This window comes from Tachypleus tridentatus, chromosome 12 (assembly GCF_004210375.1).
Source record: "Tachypleus tridentatus isolate NWPU-2018 chromosome 12, ASM421037v1, whole genome shotgun sequence".
Taxonomy (NCBI): Eukaryota; Metazoa; Arthropoda; class Merostomata; order Xiphosura; family Limulidae; genus Tachypleus; species Tachypleus tridentatus.
The window spans coordinates 32,229,565-32,242,880 of NC_134836.1; the positions used below are offsets into that span (position 1 = coordinate 32,229,565).

Here is a 13,316-nt window from a genome sequence, read left to right on the forward strand (position 1 = left end):
ATCATTATTTTTATTACTTTTTGATCAGCTATTGAAGTCTATTTAATATTCTGAGCTTATTTTTCTTGACCTCTTTGGTTATACAACTTTGTAAACTTCTTTGTATGTTAATTTATTTATGTTAAGGAAAATTCAGTCTATTATTTCAGATGTAATTAATTGCTTTTCCTTAATTTTCATTGACTTGTTTCATATTCTTTCAGTTTCAGCAAAAGTAATTGATTTGTAAACCTACATCACTTACAAAATAAATTTAGTGTATGTGTGCAATATACATACAAGTATTCTATGAGTATAGTGTGTGTGTGTGTATATATTATAATAATAGTAAAGTTAAATTTATATTTTTGTTTGAAATGGCACCCTGTGAAAAGTTTCAAACATTGAAATTAAGGAAATCAGTTTGAGCAAAAGTTTTAAGTTGACTGTTAATTAAGAAAATGAAGTGTTATCTCTTATTTTTTATTGTAATATCTTCTGATAAAAACTTATTATTGTTTCAGCCAATGATGTCTTGCTTTCTCACATGATTACTTTTTTAAATGATAAGGTAAGAACATGCCTTTTTAATAAAGTAGTTTTTACATTTTACTTATTGCAAACCTGGATTTCACCTTATTGGAAGTAACTTAATAAATTAACTTACTTTTGCAATATATTTTATTTTTTTTATTACTAATAAAACTTACCTGATGATAAACAATGTAAGAAATGTAGGACTTTTGATTCAATCTTAAGTAATATTCTAAACTATTTATAAACATTTTTCTTTTTTTTAAATGCTTGGTTTAATCAGTATGATAAAAATAGTTTAATAAATTGGGCATATGTATATATATATACACAATCATTAAACAGTTGGTACACTATATAATGTTAATAAGGAATTTGATAAAATGTTATAATATTATTCAGGTATCTAAATTGATTTAGGTTAGTATATGATGAAGTAAACCAAACTCAAAACTCTCATAGATATTATATACACTTCACATTATCAGAGGCCTAGTACTAATTGTTTGGTTTGCTTACCCAAACTCTGCTGATGAGCCTTAATAAGACAAACTGTATAAGGTATGGCCAATCAAAGAATGCATTAGGCCTTTGCATCACAGATTCTCTTTGCAGTGTCACTTCTAACGAAAAAGATATCTTTAAATATGTAGACAATTTAACGAGTTATTTTTGCCATTAATTCAGAATACATTACCTTTGCATTTTAAGTTTTAAGTGAAAAAAATCTTGATTCATAATTGTCATATTTTTTAAATAAACATACTTTGAGAAGAAAATATTTTATGCAATGTTTATTTAGCAGCTTAATTTAAAGCTTTAAGAAATTAATGAAACAATAAATTAACATAAGTCATTTATAACTTAAGAAAAATTATATTCATACACATATCATGCAGATTCATGACTAATGTGAACTTCAGTCTTAAACTCAAAGAGTTTATGATATTCAGTTAATTTTTATAATTTTCTTGTGCAGGTACTGTATATGCAACTCAAACATTCTTGTCAGCTGGACACAGGGAGGTTGTAAAATTGCACTAATCCCCTAACTTAGACCAAAATTACATGCAATATTTCAGTGTATGCTTCCTATATCTCGTTTCAGTGTTGTGTCCTTCTAGAGTGGGATCATACTCATTACGAGGTGTAGTACAAAGACTTGTACAAATTAGTATGATTAGAGAGTTTACTTCCTGTGGATATATTTAATAGTAAATTAATGTCTCATTATTATTTCTTTTAGTACTTGTTCTGTTCAAATATTTTTGGAAGCCTTCTTGTTACTTTTGTGGTCACTTACAGTCTTGAACCAAAGAAAGTTAAAGATTTACTGTTTACATTGACATTTTTCAGTTTTAGTTGTACAGTTTTATTCATTTGTAATGATTCATGTGTAATGGAAGCAAGTTAATGCCTGTTCAAAATTTTAAGGCTGTCACACACTACCCATATGAATTTTATCATGCATAGTTTAGGAATTGTCCAATTATAAATGCTATCTTTACTGGGAATGTATACCTCCTAGGTAACTTCTGCTTTTTCTTCATATTTGATGCTACCATACTATATTTTGATGCCATTATCATTAAATTTGTTAATTACAAGTTTTATTTTTGATACTTTTATTTTCCTATTTAATCTTATGCTGTAAAGTTTGTAAAATGAATCAACATAAAAGAAAACTTTCTGATAACACATAGAACTCTTGCTGGAGAGGAGGAACACTGAGATGAGGAAATGATTGGATAATTTAACAAGCATTATGAGAGCTACTGCTTTATACTAAGAGCTTTAATCAGCAACATTAAGGGCTAAGTCTGCACTGTAATAACATCCTTGTAACTGAGAAGTAGATAAGTAACTAGGGGAATCACAGGCAACTGTTAATCTGATCTCTACTAGTTGACTCCTGTTATGCAGAAGCCCAAAACAATGGGTCATGGTGGACACAACTTGAATATCTGTCAGACTCCTAATCAGTGATGTCGAGAAAACTTACTTGTAGAGAAATATATATGCAAAAACGGCTCTATGTAAAATATTTTCTCAACCCAAATGAGCCGTTTTTGCATATATATTTTTTAGACTCCTAGTAGCTCAGTAACTACCTCTGGCAATGCTAGGAAATTATTTAAGGTAACCACAGACAGAGGAGCTATTGATAAAGTTTACGGCAAAGTGCCATGGGAGCAATCAGTGTTTTGCCATAATTCTGAAGATCTTTTGGGCAGTCAAGATCCTTTCTCACTGATAAAGCATACTGATGATGCTCTAAGACCATGTATGACATTTGAGGTTTGTGGAGAGTGACAAGTTTTAATTTCTCTTGTAATGTAAATTTCATGTGAGGAAACTGCATTCACCAGTATGTGTGCATCTATATACTTGACTATGAGGAAGCAGGTACTTGTCTTCACCATTACATAATTATAGTGGTGATATAAAACAAGTGAACCTGTTAGTGTTTATGAGGATAGAAAAAGAGGATTTTGACTGTTTGTTCAAGCATTTTACACAAGTTGTTTGAGATAGATGAACTCAAGTACAATGTTATGTCTCCTGTTCATAATTTTAAAGCTGTCCACATGTAACAACTTAATGGCCAGGATACAGTCATTGATGATGTGTGCAACACCTTTGATACACACCGTATGAGTATACGGTTAAAAGAATTAAATATAGTTAGCTATATAGGTGAGAAAAATACAGAAATTAAAGAATTGCCAAATTTTATATATTTTTATTGTTGAAAGATGATGTTTTGAGCTATTACATTTCAATAGATCATAGAACAAAACATATAAGCAGATGCAAATTACATGTGCAATATTTTGAATGCTACAAACATTTTTTAAAAATTATATCCCTTATATAATTATCATACAAGTCATAAAAAATTAAAGGAATAAATGTAAAAGATAAAGAAAATAAAGTTTAAAATTACATTTGAATCAAATAAGGAAAAAGTAGAATTCTGTAAGAAAGCAAAATGTGCACTGAACCACATTGTTGTAGGGTTTATTCTTTTATGTAAATGTTCGTTGGATGTTGCATAAATTGAAAATTTGTCAATCCTACAAAAAAAATTAATACTCCTCTTGTTATAACCTAAGATCATACCAAAAAGAAGATTCAAGGTATCATATTTAAGAGTTACCTACAATTCTTACTAAACATCCAACCACCAGATCATATATTCAAGAACCTGCCCATTTGAACATAAACATGAAGTAAACTTTAAAAAACTCCTGATATGCAGCAACCTTAAACAAGAGCAACATGATACACTAGGCACACATATTTGTAGAGAAAGTAAATGTGTTCCTACCCACTTATAATATAGTCACTCATGTACATGAGAAAAACAAATTTCAGCTTAAGGCAGCCCCTTCTATGTACTACTGAATGGATCATTTATTATTCAGATTGTATAGTGTGTGGTACTTCTTACATTAAAGAAACAAGCCACCAACTTTGTGATCAAACATACTATCATCTAAATCATGTTAAAATGCAAAATCAAGATACAGATCTAACGCTTAACATGGGCTTGGTTGAATTGACCAACCATGTGACGTATATTTTTTTTTTTCTTGCTGTTGATGACACTTATCCTTTCGTTTTTACACTAATGGTAGTTATAAAGTAAATAGATTTTATTTAATCCAATAAGGCACTAAAGAAAATAGAATAATACATGCAAAAAACAGATAATTTTCCCTAACTGGCCAAAAGAATTATGCCAGTTATGACACAGAACTGTCACAGTTCTGTGTTTAGAAAACAGTGTAAAAAAATGTGTGATTTGATAGATGAAAATCTTAATTAATAATCATTAACAAACCCTGAAAAATAGGATGTGATGTGTGACCAAAGGAGTCTGATTTTTTTTATTTGTAACCAAATAACATTGAAGGCTATTAAGTTTATGGTTTGTCTTAGCAACAACAATTTTATAGTGAGTAATTTACATTAAATTTTGTACTTACAGAAGGATGGTGAATATTTTCGAGAAGTTGGGATACCTAATGAAAAGTGTCACTTTTTGCAGACTATGGGAAATTCTGGATTTTTTAAAAAATATTGTTATAAAATTAAAAACTTAAAATTCATATACTATTGAAATGTGGATTATGATTTAACGTGGTACTAATTGGTATAACATGAATAAAAAGTAGTTTAATTAAGTTTTGAATGAAAGTTGCTAATAACCTCATGACATGTGCAGTATATGATACCCCATACATGCTGTAGCTTGAAGCATCATATTATAGAAATAAGATATGTAAGACTTGCAAATTTTATAGCATATTATTCTGTTTCTGAGCAATCTATTAGGCCATGATAACTAGTTGAGCAATGGCAACAAACATTTAACGTGTGTGTGTGGGGGGTAACATGAATTCATGCATGATTTAGAATGTGCATGTTTCATCTTCAGCAAACTGTTCTGAAGAATGTAAAAGATTCCTTTTCCTTTGCTCAAGAAATTCCTAAAATTAGTAATGCTGATCAATTTATACTTTCTGGTTTTCACTTTATTATTCACAAACCTTTCACTTGAGGAAATAATACATACAGTTTTAAAGAAACTTTTCCACAACAAAAATGAAATATACACAAGATTTAATCACCAACAATTTGAAGAAATACTTAAACTTGTCTCTGAGGTTAGTAATTACCTTGTCTTTATTGTTCAACTATATGTCTAAAGGGATGAAGTGGCAATTGGGTGACTCTTGTTAACATATTCCTCTGTCACTCTAAGCATTCTTAACTAGACCCTTGTCCTGCTGAATACAAATCAGCTCTATATAGTAGGTATGTTGATAAATATTTACTCCTTTGAAACTGTAGTCATATCAAACAGTTCTTGGATTATTCAAATTGAAATATTAATTTTACTTTTGAAACTAAAGAAAATGGTAAATTGCATTCTATTGATATATATATAAATTGCCAGATTAAATAACCAATTTACACGGTTGTTTATCATAAGCGAACATATACTGCATTACATAGACATTTTGATAGGTTGATTCCAAGCTCCTTTAAATGTTATAATTAGTCTTCTCAGTAGAGCATATAACTTCCATTTTGATTATGTCTTTCTCCACACCAAAATGACCACCTTACAAAATATTCTATTAAAGAATGGCTATAAGATGAATTGTATTCAAGTCCTAACATGCAAGTTCCTTTCTCACAAAATTGCCCCCTTCCCCCTTCCATGAAATTATACAATGTTGACAAATACCCATTAGGTCTGATTGTTACTTTTTTTAGGTAAGCAAAGTTTCATACCAAAGTCATAAATTTTAAGAATAATTAAAACTTTTAACTACAGAATAAACTACAAATAGTATTTAAATCACCTTTTAATGTATAAAATCTATTCACATCTTAAAGACCTTAAAGAAAGCTTGTCTCTTATGAATAACTTGTATACATTGTTACAGTTGTTGTACTTTCCTATTCTTTCTTGTTTCTTTGTTTTAACTGGCATCATCCTTTTATTCTGTATTTTAATTATTTACAAAATGTTTGAATTTCATAGGTTTTGTACATAACATTTTACCTTGTTTAGTATAACTTGCTGAAGATGGAATATGTACATTCTAAAGCATCCAAGATTTAAATTTTGCACACCTTAAATTGTTTTTGCCATCATTTTAATTTTTACCAGTAAACTTGATTCCTCTCAAATGAAACTATTAAGCCAATTTTCAAACTTGTAGATAATAGTATATTTTTTAGTAATCACAGTGAAATATTCCTCGAGGCGACTGAGTGGACCTGTGTGATACTCTGTTGCTCTGAGGAGCATTATTTTTTCAAAAAGGCATGGCTTGAAATTATCATATTCTGTGTAATGGAGTAGCAAAGGATGCCAGAGGCAGTGTCAGTTAACCTGTAGAGTAAGTTCCAAAATATACTGCAGTATCTGTGATGAACTCCAAGGCTCAGATGAAGTATCTACCACCAGTTACAGTGTACTAGATTTCAAAAGGTGTTATGGTTTTACGACCATGGTTTCAAAAAGAATTATGAATTTGATTTCAAAAGGTGTTATGGGTACAATGACAGAGGATTTTCTTAAACTGTGGCTTATCTTGTCTTGTTTATGAGAATGCAAGTATTCTCTTGTTATATAAGACCATCAGATACAAGTCCATTTACACTACCACTGTAACAGATACAGAAAGGTCAGCAACAAATTATGGCTGAAGTTAGATAAACTCAGGAATCTTGAGTTGGGCTTGGCTGCTATCATGGGTGAGTGCAACAGTTGGGTTGCACCTAATATCATAGGATTTGATCTGAAAACCATAAACTTGGTATCATAAGATATATGCAAGTAACAATACGTGGACTTAATGTTTACTTTTTAGTTGGTACTGTAGTGCCCAAGCCCTAACTATCTCTCAGGCACTCTATTTCAACTATATAGTGTTGGATTGTGAAAGGTTAAAGATTTATGAATTTATTGAGTCAGTTTGATTCAGACTTTTAAGTCTGAGTGCCAGAATATTTTTATGTTTAACATAAAAATACTTTTTCATCTCTCAGTTTCCATATGTCATTTATATAACCTTCTAAATGTTTTTGATAAACACTGACTTTATCTGTTATTTTCTCAATATTAACTGCAGCTGAATCACCAATTCAAGAACAAATTAAAAGCTGAAAAATAAAAAGTTATTGTAAAGACTTTTTTTTAATAATGACTATATATCCTAGCAGACAGTTATACTATTTTTATAGCCAAAGATTATAATTTTTTTTTAATCTGGGTTCATTTAGTTTCATGACTTTACAGCTTCATTTATACAGTGTTATATTGCATTAAAAATAATTATTGTGGTCACATTACTTTGTATGAATAAATGATTGAGTTACATGCATGCAATATTCAAATTACAATTATGCCATGCAATGTAGTTGATGTAGGATATTCTGTATCCAAATAGATTTTACTTTTTTTGTTTACTAAGTTTTCCTATCTGATGCAATAAGTTTCTGATTTTTATACTTTATTGACTTGTATACCATAAAAAACAAGAAATTTAGTATTTATGCCTGGGCAGAGACCTTTTACTGTCAACAGATGAAATACTGGTATTCTACTTTTTTGTAATGATGTTGGGTGTTGAAAATATTATTTTTTTTATTTAAATGTACATTTTAGAACACAAAATATTATCACAAATTAAAAATAGAATGTTTTAAGACTAATATAATCTAATTGGCTGTCTGACTGAACCATGAATAGTTTAGACAATTTCTGTTAGCTGGTTGAGCTGAACAGAACAAAAAACATTAAACTAAAGCTAAATATTTCCTAACATAGCACTTAAATTAACTAACCTCCTAAGGAATCTTATAAAAAACAATCTGCTCTTTATGTTGATTGTAAATAATCTGTTTGTAAATGCCATAGAGAATTGCTGACATTTCTTGAAAGACAAGATAAGATAGGTATGGTGTAGCAAATGACTTGACTTTATGTTTGTATCTCAGTAAAACAAGAAAATTGAAGGCCATAAGTTTACATTATTGCTTAGCAGTATCTGTAGTATAGATGTGTAATTGATGGGTACACTCAATAGATCATATAGCAGATGAAAGAAACTGATCAGTTTAGAGCAAAGAAGTGTCATGTTGTACAAGAGCAGTGAAATGTGAGAATTTGTTTCAATATTTCCTTTTGTAATTAAGAAGATAAATTTATATTTAAATTTGAATTATAAACCACATATTGATGCAAATATTACTGGTATGCATTGGTAATAAAGTTATGTAATTAAATTTTAAATTTTACTAAAGATTTTGACATTCATATTTTGAGACACTCAATTCCAGAGAATTAACCACTTGTGTAGTTGCCAAACTAAAAAAATATTATGTATGAAAATGAGGAAAATGTAGTTTGTTATTGTTGAGCATTTTACACATCAAAACTGATTTTTATTGTAAATATTATTCAATGATTTTGTTTTGATTTAATTTACATTTGTACTTTACACTGTTATTCATATATATGTTTTGTAACATTTTGAAATTCCAAAATATTTTTTTTTTTTCTTTATTATTAATAGGAAGATCGTCATCTCAGAGCTGCCTTTTTTGACAGTATTATTGGAGTAGCAGCTTACATTGGTTGGCACTGTTCACCCATTTTAAAACCTCTGCTTCAACAGGCAAGTGATGTACTTTTTATAATATTGCTGGAACAGAAAATTAAATTATCTGGTAGTATTCACTTACTTTCAAGTTAAAACTTCTACTTCATGAGTTAAATGATATACTTTTTAAAAAGCAACATGTCTTGGTTGATACTGTTTTCCAGTTTCAAAACAGATAAGCAATGTATTTATAACCTTTTTTTTTTTTTTTTTTTTTGTTGATAATGTTCAATGAAAGCTACACTACTATGGAAAAGTCTTAGGATAAGAGAATATTTTGTCTTTCTTTCCATTTTATGGGACTAATTGTTTCATACTATTACAAAAAGGAAATTTCAACACTATGGTAACGCTTCACTGCTTTCTGTATATAAAATTATCAAGACAGTTACTTCAGACAATACATTTGATCAGTATGTTCATTCAAGCCAAACCATTATGACATGCTCTTGGAACAAGGATATGGGAATTCTAAAGAATGATAAATATTGACAAGTAAATGAGCCAGGGTAAAAATATTTATCATTCTTTAGAATTCCCATATCCTTGTACTAAGGGCATGTTGTAATGGTTTGGCTTGAATGAACATACTGATCAAATTTATTGTCTGAAGTAACTGCCTTGATAATGTTATATACTAGAAAAATCAATAGCACTCCACAAATAAACCTTGATAATAACAGTGTTTAACACTATATATTATGTTTTGTTGGGATGCCATTGCCCACAAAGTAGAGAGAACTGTTAGTTGAGCAGAGTGTTCACATAAAAGTTTTATGTGATGCTGGATAGACTCTGACAAATTTCTGCAGGCTTGAAATGTTCCCCAAACACTGTCAAGAACATCCTAGATCATGAGACCAAGACAGATAAATTTGAAACTAGAAAATGAAGAGGCAGAACACCTCAACTCAAGGATATTGATGATGTTATGTATCTTTGGTTATGCAGCCTCAGGGACCGAAGGATGACTGCCGTTGATCTCAAACATGAGATGAATGACCATGAACCTAATGACAAAAAAAAGTGTTCAAATCTTCAGTTTTGAAAAGACTCAACAAAAATGGAATATTTAATCATGTAGTAGTTTAAAAACCTTTACCTCAGTCTCCAAATATTGTTAACAGACTGAAAATTTAAAAAAACATTCAAAAATTGTATTGTTTATGATTGGAAAAGGATGTTATGGATGGATAAGTCCAAGTTTGAAATATTTGTTTCAAAGCATAGGTTGTATGACCCTGCAGAATAAGTGTAAAAGATACTTGCCTTAATGCATAGCACCTACCATGAAGCAAGAGGTAAGTCAGTATGATAGTTTGGGGATGTTTTTCTCCTGCGATGAAAGAAGATATTTGCAAAATAGATGGAATAATGGACCACTGCAAGTACCATTCAGTACTGATTAACACCAAGAACAAAATAATATCCCAAAAGAAGATACAAAATAGATGGAATAATGGACCACTGCAAGTACCATTCAGTACTGATTCGTTACTTTGCATATTGTTGGTAAAAGATTTTAACACCAAGAACAAAATAATATCCCAAAAAGAAGATATTTGCAAAATAGATGGAATAATGGACCACTGCAAGTACCATTCAGTACTGATTCGTTACTTTGCATATTGTTGGTAAAAGATTTTAACACCAAGAACAAAATAATATCCCAAATACTCATCCAACCTATGCAGAAATTATTTGCCTAAGAAGGAAGCTGTTGCAGAGCCCCAGTCTCAATATAATTGATCAGGTCTGAGATTTGATAGACCAGAAACTTGACAAATCAGAAGTTATTTTGAAAGAAACTTTATGAAAGTAGTAGAGACATTTGGAGTAAAATCTCAAAGGACACTTTTATTAAGTGTGTCACAACAATCTCTGATAGACTGTTTGCAGTTATTAAAGCTAAAGGAGGACATGCAAAATATTAACTGTTTGCTGCACTCGATCACTTCCTCTGAGTTTCTGTTGTACTAAGTATGAAGATTAATAAAATTTTTATGTTTACCTTCTATTGTTTTCCAAAAATAGCTTGAAATACAATTTTTGGCTTTGTCCTAACACTTTTTCACAGTACGCTATAAAATAGTTGTTTAATGTTGAATAAAAGTTTGTCAAATTTTATGAAGGTAGACTTAGTAACTTAAAAGTAATAGTATATGTATCTTTACAGATGTGGGCTTGGTCTGATGAACTATTGCCACTCTAATATGTTTATAATAGCATATAACCTCCTTAAATTTATGAATTGTTTTGGGTTATACCTGTGGTAGTTGTCATTAAACTTATATTGGCAAAACAACATGGCCCTGAGATGTTAAATTTATGAATACAAGGAAATTTCTTTCATAATTGGTAAAAAGTTATTTAACTTTGGTGAATCTACATTTTGCAGAAAATAGGAAAACATTAAATGTTTTTCTTCAGAAAATAACTGAAATCCTTACAACAGGACCTGTTTTGTGCTGATGACAGAATGTGCTGAACCTTTTGTGCATACGTTGTGAATTTGATTATTGCTGTATTGAATAATTAATGTTTACAGTAACTTTGAATTTTCTGTGTATATCTTCACAGAAGTTTTCAAGGTTTTACTAAACATGAAAGTTTGTTCTACACAAAAATGTTAGAATTTTTAATAAATAATTTTTGCAAAATATTTGTTTCTGAATTTAATGAGTCAGTCTTACTCTGCCTTTTATTGGTATGAATATTAGGTGATTTTCATATTAAGAATAAAAATGTTGTTCATTTTAGAATTTTACTATTTTAATTATGTAACCTTAACCTATATGAATATCAAAAGTTTGTTTGTGTCAAATCTTGTTTTTTTTTGTTTTATATATATATAGTATTTCTTGACACTAAATTAAGCAAAATCATCAAGCACAGTCAATGTACAGGGTGTTTCAGAAGTGAAGACCCATATTGAAAAATATCAACTTCATTCTTGATTTTGTATTATTCAAATTACATACCATTAACAGCCACACATGTACCAGTTTATGGTATATTATGCCATCAGGGTGTTTCCTTTTGTTAAATTTCTACAACTGACCTATTTGTTGAACTTTAAAAATATAATGTCTATTTTCCCTATGGGTCCAGACTTTTGGGGCAATCTATGAAGTGAAATGAAGAGCTAAACAATAAAAAAACTTTTTTTTCCTTTTCATACGTAACTTTCCTTGTTGTTCTTATATTCAAAATTTAAACTGTTAACATTTTCATATCTATATTCTGTAAATTTATGGTTTTTATTGTATTAGTTTCTACATTAGAACTAATCATCCTGGCAAAAACAATAAATACAGTGGGGCACAGGTTGTAAACACTACAATAAAGTATGTGACCCACATGTTCTTTGCAAGTACAAATAGTAACTGTACTAGGCTAAATTTTTGTTATTAAATTAGCTCTTTAAGTAAAAAATTATTGTAGCTTTTAGATATACAGTTTTAAGAGAACAATTTACAATAGAATAGAATATCCTAAAACAACTAAATTCAACTGGTTTTCTCTCTAATTGATAAATAGATTTTTAAAATTCACTTTCTTGCTCAGAGTAGGCAAAAGAAATTGAGGTCAAATATCTAATTATGAACAACAAAACAAACTAGCTTCACAGCAAATTTTTTAAAGACTAACCTTCTCTTTGTACTGGTTATAAAGAGGAGGGGTGTGGCACATGACTGTGACTTTTTTATATCTTACTAAAGCAAGAAGCTTGTAGGTGAGATGTGTTATTATCTGGATATCTGTATTATGTGTGTGTACAATAGATGAAACACTCAGAAGACTGTAAAAGGGTAAAAATAAAATGGAAAATTTGGAGCACAGACTAACATGATACAGTCAAGAGAAGATTGAGAATTTATTTGAATATTTTCTTTTGATATTTAGGATTTAGAATTTAGGTAATAGAATATTTTAAACTATAAACTTCACACTTAAGCCAGGGTTATTAAAATATATTGATAATAAAGCTGTTTTAAGTTTTGAATAGAACTCACAAAAGAGGTTTGTGATATTTACACTTTGACCTCCCATAGAGTTAACCTTTAATGTCTGTATGAAAGATCTGTTTAAATGTACATTTTACAGGGTTTGGCTGACACTGAAGAGTTTGTTATTAGCAAAACTCTAACAGCTATGACAGATCTGGCAGAACTCGGCCTGTTGCAGAAACAGATGTGTTATGAGCTAGTTCAAGAGACTGTTCCACTTTTGTGTCATCCTGTAAGTAGAAGTTAATATGTTTTCATTTATGAAAATTGTTGAATGTTTCTCCTTTCCAAATACTTTATAATTGTGAAGGTAGTACAATGGTTTCTTGTATGTGTATGAAAATGAAATCCTAATTAATTTTCCTTGTATACAACTATAGTTCAAATATATATGCATCACTGATTATAGTTCAAATAAATAAAGTTTCATGCAAGCTAAACCTACATTTAAGAAAGAAAAGCTTATGGGCAAGTATCAACATTTACTCTGTGTAATTAGTTTCAACAACTTTCTTCAATTAAAGTGCATGTTTGTATTGTTTTCATTGTTATTCATTATAGTAAAATATAATTTAAAGGTACCTCTTGTTCATCCTGTGGCACT

General features: G+C 29.7%; 1 protein-coding gene across 6 annotated transcripts in view; it reads left to right on the top strand.

The window, feature by feature from the left end:
- Positions 1-13,316, top strand: part of Vps15 (vacuolar protein sorting 15) — a 199,496-nt gene that overhangs the window by 103,740 nt on the left and 82,440 nt on the right. For all 6 annotated transcript variants that reach the window (XM_076473726.1, XM_076473729.1, XM_076473730.1 and 3 more), the window contains 3 exons: positions 504-550; positions 8,616-8,717; positions 12,810-12,944. In XM_076473726.1, coding sequence (XP_076329841.1) covers positions 504-550; positions 8,616-8,717; positions 12,810-12,944 — 284 coding nt within the window. The remainder of the gene's footprint in view (positions 1-503; positions 551-8,615; positions 8,718-12,809; positions 12,945-13,316) is intronic.